The sequence below is a fragment of the Adiantum capillus-veneris genome, chromosome 18 (genome assembly GCF_014529385.1).
Source record: "Adiantum capillus-veneris isolate H3 chromosome 18, ASM1452938v2, whole genome shotgun sequence".
NCBI lineage: Eukaryota > Viridiplantae > Streptophyta > Polypodiopsida > Polypodiales > Pteridaceae > Adiantum > Adiantum capillus-veneris.
Genome location: NC_140948.1, coordinates 31567347 through 31577629, shown reverse-complemented (window position 1 = coordinate 31577629; position 10283 = coordinate 31567347). Strand labels below are relative to the sequence as shown.

Below are 10283 nucleotides of genomic sequence, written 5' to 3'. Positions count from 1 at the left end.
ATCCCAGGCTTCTGACTACCTCCCGACTCCCTACTTGATTGAATCCCTGCTTGATTGCCTTGCTCTGCTTGAAACTATAGAGACCCTTTGTTTGAGCTCAAGAGTCCATTGTTACAAGCTTCAAAGGGGAGGGGTTGCACACATAGTGAGGAAAGTCGGGAGCAACCAGTGCTCTAATACCATTTGAAGGGCGTGAAGCCCCGTGCGCATCGGTGCAAGGAAGGGGGAAGAATAATAAGAGAAGAGTTTAAGTTTTGAGAAAAACAGTACACGGCTGTGAACATATACAGCTTGTGTCTCTTATTTTGTATATAAGAGAAACGTCAAAGGGTTAGTGGAGTTGGAGTGTGCAGGAAAGGTAACAGGGGGGGGGGGGGGGGGGGGGGGGGGGGGGGTTTGATCATGGAGGCCTTTGCCCAACAGTGATGAATATGCATGGAGTAAATCTCTCTTCTACACCTTCGTTTTCTTTTAGGGTTCCGCAGTGAAACCTTGTGGTATGCTTACACTACAAGGGGCTCTTTACATTTGCGATGTTTGTATCAAAGCAGATCAATGTGGTTTTCTCTCCTTGGAGCATCGACACGAGCTTCGATGTTTGCATTGAAATAAAAAAGTATTGATGTAGATATTGATGCCTATATCGAGTATGACATCAATGCTACATAACCATACATAGCGACACATATATCAAGGGATGGCAAGACCTCTTGGTCCTGCCATCCAATTCATCATTGTAAACAGATTTGAACTTTCAAAAAAATGAACAAATTGACTAACACTAACGTGACGTGAAAACATTGAGATGACACATAATTTGAAGAGAATTTGTATTTCATTGATATAAATATGTTATATACAAGGAATTGACAACGTCAAAGGTAAAAAGATGCGTATATAATGTGAAAGGCTACGTTACAAAAATGGGCGAATGGCTCAAACTGAAATGACATATAAACACAAATTAGAGTGTTTGGATACAAATTGGGAGAATTGTATTATCTCCAATAGATACATGTACATAAAACTAAAAGATATGGTATTCCATGCATGCATTGCTCTCATTTGGATGTTTCCTCATGCTGCAAGGACATTTGAGTGAGATTCTGCAAAACAAAAAAAGACAATAAAAAAAGTTGAGGTAACAACCCTAAGAAAAAACAATAGTTTAACATAAATGAAATTAGTAATAATTTTTTTTATGTTTTACCTCGCTATGTTAAGATCTCTAAATCTCCATGAGCCTAGCAAGACTATGGCTTGTGCCACAGCTGCACTGGAATGGGGTAGGCTCGCGATTTGTCATCGCTCATTCTTCAAAATCATCAAAAGCAACACAAAAATTAAATTAAGCAACTACTTGTAGAAATTAAATCGCAATCCCTTATAGAAATTAAATTTAATTGTACTAACAAAATTGCTCTCAAAGCTCGCTCATCCATCTCTGCACAAGTGGTGCAAACTCCTCGACTCCACTCGTGTGCCTTCATTTCCTCTTTTTGCTTCTTGTACTTGTCCAAATTATTGTGTAATTCCTTCTTTGCTTTCTTCCAATTTTCTTTGTCGAGCCAGGATGGCTTGGGTGCGATGATCTTCAATACTTTGTATACCTCTGAGTGCTTGACGTGCTTCAAGTTGTTGTGCATCTGTGTGTGCATCCCTTTGAGGGAGAAATGATGCTCCACACTCTCCACGTAATACACTCTATGAAGAATGATGATTCATTAGAAAGAGAATGGGGTTTAAGAGGGCCTTTTTAAATTTTAGCAAGTCAAAGGATTCAAACCTTAAGTACTAAGAAATCAATCTAAGGACAAGTTGTGAATTTAAACAAGAAAAATTGTTACTTTATTTGAGTTCAAATTTTCCTCCCGCAATGAAATTTAAAATCTAACATGCCAAAATATATCATGTAGATATCTATGGAAGGAGCTCTACTTGTAGATTGTATGGTAAACCCCCTAGTTTAAGAACCTTTAAGCGGTGCTCGGGTGTATTTTTTGTCTATTGCATCATTTTGAGTTTTGTTTAACACAGAGGGTAGCTGGGACGAAGGCCTAGGTGCTGCAGAATTTTAAGCTCCCATGGAGACTTTGATAGTCGGTGCGGTAGGCGCGAAAATTTTCGCGTGTAGAAAAATCGGGCTCCAAAAGCAATACAACCAAGGCGGATATATAAGGAAATTTATGCCACATAGGATCGAACTATGAGCGAGCCAATAGGATTCCTGGATACTGGTGGTAACCATCTCGCCATGGGAGTTTTGTTGTACTAGAAGTGGCACGTACAAAATATAAATAATAGAGAGGTGTTCGTCTCAGAAAAGGTGGCCGTCCCATTATGGGCCCCTTTACCCTAGATTTATAATCTCCACTCAAATTGGAGATCATATGTAGGAGCTATGGAAGGCCGAAAATCACCAAAAAAAAAAAAAAATTCTTCTTTTTGGAGGAAAAAATGCATCCTTTGACCATTGTTATACCTCTCTTACACACCCACCATTCTTGCATATGTAGGAGTTATGGAAGGCTGAAAATCATAATTTTTTTCTCCCTTCTTTTTGGAGAGAAAAGTGCATCCTTTGACCATTCTTATACCTCTCTTACACGCCCACCATCCTTGCACACATGGAGTGCAACTATTTGTCAAAATGTTAATCACCTCCATAATCTCATGGAAAATAAAGAGATCCTCCTAAACCCCATCCTCTTCCTAGCTACTTTTTCTTTGAGCTTGATTGGTATTTCTTTCCATTTCCTCATGAGGTGGTGACGGAATATCTGTAAGCAGAAGTTGTGCATGATAGTAGTCACCCTCCCACCATTCTCATCTGCCCAAATCTCACTGCAGGTAGCGTCTATGGTGTAAGGTAGGTCCACCCACATACCTTGACGGTACCGAGAGGTCATAATGAGAGTCTTGACGGGAGTTTCGGCAAGGGTGTGGTCAAGAGTGGCAAGCGGTGTAAGGCGAGATGTGTCCTATAGTGTGAAAGAAGTGGCGGACTGTCGAGCAAAAGCCGGAGTACATAACGACTCTACAAGAGGTGTAAGAGCATCAAACAAAGGGCCATGAATAAGTGCTCGATGGATTCAAGGCGATGTGGAAGCATCGGTGTTGTGATGCTCTGCATCCACTAGGAGAAAAACAATAATAGGGTTTTGATAACCTTTTGTTAGGAAACTGTCGCTTTTTTAATGCAGTGGTTAGAGATACTATCAATTTGGCAGCTGCAGTAGGAAAAAGTAATTTAGACTTTTTCTTAGCATCGGAATAGTGTATGGTGTTTTGAAATATTTTGGATGATATGTATGCCGAGTGTTGCAATTAGCAATGCTTTGGTAGATATGTATGCCGATTGTTGTGCTTGGGTTGATATGTAAGCAAAATGAGGTGCTCTGATGAACGCACAAAAAGGTCTTGGTGGACTTAGCTACGAAGGGAAGGCCTTTCTCCAATGGAGTTATCCATGCGTTCACCTTAAATGTTGAGCTCAATGTTGAATGCTTTGGCCTGGTGCACTTTGGAGAACAAAATAGGTGCTCAAACTGTTAAGTATCAGAGCGTAAATGTGCTTGGAAGTTGGCACTGTTCTAGTCAAAATATATGCAAAATGGGGTGGCCTCTCCAATGCCTGTCATTAAGCCACTACGATAAAAATAAACTAGTTTGCCTTGATTGCTTCATTGTGTATATGGTAAGAAGCAAAAAAGTGATAGTGTTGTGGATTTTACCGCATGGCATAGCTCATGATGATGACTCCATAGCATATCTCCTCGAAGCTTTCGCCAAAAGCTCTATGACCTCGCAACACAAATGAGATTTTGCATGAAAAGATGTATGAATGTAAACAGTTCCACATTATAATAAAAACGAAATGAGATGCATTTTGTGCATTTACAATGCTTGTGCCCATTAAAAAAAGAAAAAAACCATACATATGTATGGTGTGGAGTCGGCACCGTTCTCCACATTTATAATAATACCGTAGGGAATGTGCCCTTCCCCCGCCACTTTTATCCCCTTCAGTGTTGAAGGGGGACTTATGCTTCTTCTCCAGTGTTGGAGGGACTTTTTTATTGTAAAAAAACTATGGACGTGTTTTATGAAGACATTACCGATGTTTTATGAAGAAATGCATCATTCCACGTTGCCTTGCCGTGGTGTATTGTCTATGGGTTCCTTTGTTGGGCATCACAAAAATTCTTCAGCCTTTGTCACCTTCATCTACAATCTTTTGAATAAAAATGATGTAAATTTATTGCTTTAATGTGTACATGATTTAATCTAAGTACTTTTGAGATGACATAAAGGAGATGAAAATACGGAATATAAGTGTACCTTTGGTATGGGTTGTGTCGATCAATGCACAATCTCGCTTCTAGAACTTCCTTACATTGTTTCGCCACCTTCCCACCAATATACCGCATTTGAGTGATTTCCGCCTCCCAACACGGCATTTGAGTGATTTCAGATGGGAGGCCGCATTTTGTGCAACACGACTGAGGTGTTTGAGTGATTTTTAAGGAGGTCACTTCACTACTAGTAAGGGGGGTGACATCCTCATGTCAGTGAAGAAGAGTGATGTTCTGTCCTTCTCTTACTGGTAATATCACATGCCTTCAAGACAAAAGTATAGTTGACTGAATGGTGACAGATACTCTCGCTTTGCATCTGCTAAAAACAGCCTAGAGCTTTTTGTCCCTGCTCCTGTTGCACATATCTCGTAATCAGTGCATGCCAAGAGACGACATTCCGGACAAGAAACTACTCAAGCACTTTTTATGCTTTCTAAAGTATACCACATTTGACATACATATCGACCAAGGGAGTGCCAACCACAACCTCTATTTTCAAAAGCCTCTGACGAAAAAAGAAATTGTGAATATTTGTGCCCATATCAGCATCTTACATAGAGCCACATGCCTTCAAGATGCATGCATAGGTGATTGCATCTGGACAAAGGCCCTCACTCTGTATCTGCTAAAAATAGCCTAGAGCTTTCTATCCCTACTCCTGTTGTGCGTATCCTGCAATCAGTGCATTCCAAGAGATGTTGTTCCGAACAAAAAGCTCCTCGAGCACTATTTGTGTTTTCTCAAGTGCAGAACAATGGGCATACACATCGACCAAGGGAATGTCAGCATGACATCTCTTTGCAATAGCATCTCAATCACAATATCATCGTGAATTTCTGTGTCCATATCAACATCTTGCAAAGAGACACATGCCTTTAAGATATACAAGTAGATGACTGCGTCTGGATATAGCTCTCGCTTCACATCTGCTGAAAACAGTCCACTGCTATCATCATGAATTTATGTGTCCATATCAGCATCTGCTGAAAAGAGTCCACAACTTCCTAGCCTTGCAGCCGGTGCATTCAAAGAGATGCCACTCCAAATAGTAAGCTCCTCAAGCACTTTTGTGTGCTTTCTCAAGTGCACCACATTTGGTATACATGCCAAGATAGTGCCAAGTACCTCGTTTTTTTCCGACAACCTCTGGCTAACAATATCATCGTGAATTATTTTGCCCATCTCAGCATCTGCATAATGCCACATGCCTCGAAGATACAAGCGTAGGTGATTGCATTTGGGAGATCTGCCCTCTCTTTGCATCTGCTGAAAAAAGCCCAACGCTTCATGGCCCTGACTTTGTTGGGCATATCCCGCAATCAGAGCATTCCAAGAGACAGCATTCCAGACAAGAAGCTCATCGAGCACTTTTTGGGATTTATAAAGAACACCGCATTTGAGTGATTTCCGCCTCCCAACACCGCATTTGAGTGATTTCAGTTGGGAGGCCGCATTTTGTGTAACACGACTGAGGTGTTTGAGTGATTTTTAAGGAGGTCACTTCACTACTAGTAAGGGGGGTGACATCGTCACGTTAGTGAAGAAGAGTGATGGTTTGTCCTTCTCTTACTGGTAATGTCACATGCCTTCAAGACAAAAGTATAGTTGACTGAATGGTGAGAGATACTCTCACTTTGCATCTACTAAAAACAGCCTAGAGCTTTCTGTCCCTGCTCCTGCTGCACATATCCCGTAATTAGTGTGTGCCAAGGGACGACATTCCGGACAAGAAGCTCCTCAAGCAATTTTTATGCTTTCTGAAGCATACCACATTTAACATACATATCGACTAAGGAAGTGCCAACCACAACCTCTATTTTCAAAAGCCTCTGACGAACAAAGAAATTGTGAATTTTTGTGCCCATATCAGCATCTTACATAGATCCACATGCCTTCAAGATGCATGCGTAGGTGATTGCATCTGGAAAAAGGCCCTCACTGTGCATCTACTGAAAATAGCCTAGAGCTTTCTAGCCCTACTCCTGTTGTGCGTATCTTGCAATCAATGCATTCCAAGAGATGTTGTTCCGAACAAAAAGCTCCTCAAGCACTATTTGTGCTTTCTCAAGTGCACCACATTGGGCATACACATCGACCAAGGGAGTGTCAGCATGACATCTCTTTGCAATAGCATCTGACTAACAATATCATCATGAATTTTTGTGTCCATATCAACATCTTGGGAAGAGCCACATGCCTTTAAGATATACACGTAGGCAACTGCATGTGGATATAGCTCTCGCTTCACATCTGCTGAAAACAGTCTACAGCTATCATCATTAATTTTTGTGTCCATATCAGCATCTGTTGAAAACAGTTCACAGCTTCCTAGCCCTGCTCCTCTTGTGCATATCCTGTAGTCAGAGCATTCGAAGAGATGCCACTCCGAATAGCAAGCTCCTCAAGCACTTTCAGTGCTTTCTCAAGTGCACCACATTTGGTATACATGCCAAGTACCTCGTTTTTTTTGACAACCCTGCAGTAAGTGCATTCGAAGAGATGCGGATTCGAACAATAAGCTCCTCAAGCAATTTTTTGTGCTTTCGCAAGTGCACCACATTTGGTATACATGCCAAGACAGTGCCAAGTACCTCGTTTGACACATGACTTCAAGGTACGTGCAAAGGTAATTGCATATGGAGAGAGACCCTTGCTTTGCATACTTATCGACCAAGACAGTGCCAAGCACGACATCTTTTCTCAACAGCCTTTGACTAACAATACAATTGTGAATTTTTGTGCCCATATCTGCATCTTGCTTAGAGCTACATGCCTTCAAGATGCATGCATAGGTGATTACATCTGTAGAGAGGCACTCACTTTGCATCTGCTGAAAATAAACTAGAGCTTTCTGCCCCTGCCCACGTGGGACAAATCTTGCAGTTAGTGCATTCCAAGAGTGCACACTCCAGACAGGAATCTCCTCGAGCACTTGCATAGAGCCACAAGCCTTTAAGATGTAAGCGTAGCATTCAAAACGAAAGTATAGGTGACTGAATTTTGAAAGATACACTTGCTTTTGCATCCGCTGAAAACAGCCTAGAGATTTCTGGCACTGCTCTTGTTGCGCGCATCCCGCAATTAGTGCATTCCAAGAGGTGGCATTCCGGACAGGAAGCTCCTCAAGCACGTTTTGTGCTTTCTCAAGCGCACCACATTAAGCATACATAACGACCAAGACAGTGCCAAGGACGACAGCTTCCTGTGCCCTTGTCGGGCATATCCTACAATCAGTGTGTTCCGAAAGACGACATCCTGCACCATATGTGGCATACATATCGACCAAGGCATTGCCAAGCATGGCAATTGTTGGCAACAACCCCTGACTAACAATATCATAGTGATTTTTTAGGCCGATATCAACATCTTGATGCACGCTTATGTGATTGCATTTGGAGAGACTCCCTCACTTTGCATCCCCGTTGAAAGCAGCCAAGAGCTTTCTAGCCCTGCTCCTGTTGCGTATATCCTGCACTAAATGCATTCCAAGAGACAACATTCCGGATAGAAATCTTCTCAGACACATTGTTGTGCTTTCTCAAACACACCACATTTAGCATACATATTGACCAAGGTATTGCCAAGCACGAAATATTTCTAGCCCTGCTCTTGTTGTGCGTAGAGCCACATGCCTTCAAGATGCATGCGCAGGTGATTGCATCTGCTGAGAACAATCTAGAGCATCCTGAAATCACTACATTCCAAGAGTCCACACTCCAGAATCTGGCGCTACTATTGTTGTGCACATCCGCAATCAGTGCATTCTGAGAAGCGACATTCCAGACAAGAAGCTCCTCAAGCACTTTTTGTGCTTTTGGAAGTGCACCACATTTGGCATACATATCGACCAAGACAATGCCAAGCACGACATCTTTCTCAAGCGCATGAAATTTGACATACATATCAACCAAGATAGTGCCAAGCATGACAACTTTTTCCAGCAGACTCTGACAAACAACATAATTGATTTTTGTGTCCATATCAGCATAACATCTTTTTGCGTCCATATCAGCATCTTGTGCCACATGCCTTCAAGATGCATGCATAGGTGTTTTCATAGGCTCTCCCATGAATACACCCCATTTGCCACATGTCGTGCAACAATAAGTGCATACCAAGAGACCGCATCCCATCCCGATCCTGGAGGCAGTTGGAGTACGTAGGTGATTGCATCTGGAGAGAGGCTCTCGCTTGGCATCTGTTGAAAACAGACTACGACCGTGCTACACGATGCACGCTAGTTGATTGCAGTTGGAGTACGTAGGTGATTGCATCTGGAGAGAGGCCCTCGCTTGGCATCTATTGAAAATAGACTACGACCTTGCTACACGATGCACGCCAGTTGACTTCCTTCTGGGAAAAAATTCTGCTAATGTGTCAACAATTAGAACCCCCAGAACACTGCTCAACTCCAGACCAGCTAGAGGTTCATTCTCCAAAGGCTTCTCACGATGTCCCAGGTCAATATGCCAACAATCACTACCAAGCAATTTCTTCGACAACCTGGAGGCACCATCAAACCTCCGACCATTGCCACAACTTTGTACGCAAAGCTGCTAAATCCATGATCAAGATTTCACCGTAATAGTCACAGTTGAAAACAGACTACGACCTTGCTACACGATGCACGCCAGTTGACTTCCTTCTGGCAGAAATTCTGCTAATGTGTCAACAATTAGAACCCCCAGAACACTGCTCAGCTCCAGACCAGCTAGAGGTTCATTCTCCAAAGGCTTCTCACGATGTCCCAGGTCAAAATGCTAGCAATCACTTACTGCACAACCAGACAATTTCTTCGACAACATGGAGGCACCGTCAAACCTCCAACCATTGCCACAACTCTATACGCAAAGCTTCTAAATCCATGATCGAGATTTCAATGTAATAGTCACAGTTTGACGCGTCTACAGAAGCTTCTACCTGTCCAACCACATAAGTGCATCCATAGGAAAGGCCAGCTCCGGAAGGAAAGCACCACAGTGTGTATCTGCAACCTCCCAGAAGTCTGTAATAGTCACAGTTTGACGCGTCTACAGAAGCTTCTACCTGTCCAACCACATAAGTGCATCCATAGGAAAGACCAGTTCCGGAAGGAAAGCACCACAGTGTGTATCTGCAACCTCCCAAAAGTCTGCAATAGTTGCCTCTCTCACTGCAATTTGGAGAGGACGCTCCGTATCATATGGCACAGTATTGCTGATGACAGTTGCAGGTGGGGACCATGCGAGATCAGCTCGACCAAGTTGCTTGTCGTGGTGAAGCCTCCATGGCTCCTGCTAAACCTTGTTCAAATCACTGTCGCTTAGCAGGTGGGTGGGCATCGGTGTGCGTGTGTGTGCGTGTGTGTGTGTGTGTGTGAGAGAGAGAGAGAGAGAGAGAGAGAGAGAGAGAGTACTCGAATAGAAGCGCGCAGAAGGGCTACTCAAGGGGAGATGAAAATCGGCGTTCTGATCCATCGCCATCACTACCAGCATATACACAATTGAATATATACCTGTGATCATCATGTTGTCCTTTGATCAACATCCTTGTGGCTATGATTGCTTGTATATCATCCTCTTTGTCTCTTTTATACCTTCTCTTATGTCAATTATGTCTACCGCGATCTTCATCATCATGTTGATCATGTCTACTGCAATCTCCATCATCATCTCTTCTGCTGCTGTGACTTCTGCCATCATGTAGACTGTCAATGTATACTTCTGCTATCATGTCCATCACCACTGCTTCAGTTGTTGTTCCTCTTCTTTTTTTGCTTAGCCTCATGCTCAAGCACCTTTTGCCTATCCAGTGCAAGACGAGCCCTGTTACCTATGGGCAGTCTCGGAGCAAAAAGATTGCCTCGTGTGAGGTTTGTTGTGCTGTGCGCGCTGTGCTGTTTGTTTCGCACGACAATCAAATCTAAAAGCTTTGCTTGAGCGCAAC

The 10283-nt window shown here is 42.7% G+C and overlaps 1 protein-coding gene across 1 annotated transcript; it reads right to left on the bottom strand.

Moving 5' to 3' along the window:
- Positions 1–8671: 8671 nt before the first annotated feature.
- LOC147435435 (uncharacterized) lies at positions 8672–10039 on the bottom strand. The gene is made up of 5 exons (XM_086487731.1): positions 9959–10039; positions 9405–9631; positions 9134–9199; positions 8990–9050; positions 8672–8911 (listed from the first exon to the last, which is right to left on the bottom strand). Exons 1-5 carry the CDS (start codon positions 10037–10039, stop codon positions 8672–8674), a joined length of 675 nt encoding a protein of 224 aa, XP_086343857.1.
- Between the last annotated feature and the right edge of the window lie 244 nt (positions 10040–10283).

Bases quoted from the DNA above. Each gene is read 5' to 3' on its own strand.
- LOC147435435 (XM_086487731.1), bottom strand. From the start codon at position 10,039: ATGATGGCAGAAGTCACAGCAGCAGAAGAGATGATGATGGAGATTGCA. The intron at 9,051-9,133 runs GTAAGTGATTGC...GGAGCTGAGCAG, and splicing joins AGAAATTGTCTGGTTGTGCA to TGTTCTGGGGGTTCTAATTG. The intron at 8,912-8,989 runs GCGTGCATCGTG...TGGATTTAGCAG, and splicing joins TGCCAGAAGGAAGTCAACTG to CTTTGCGTACAAAGTTGTGG.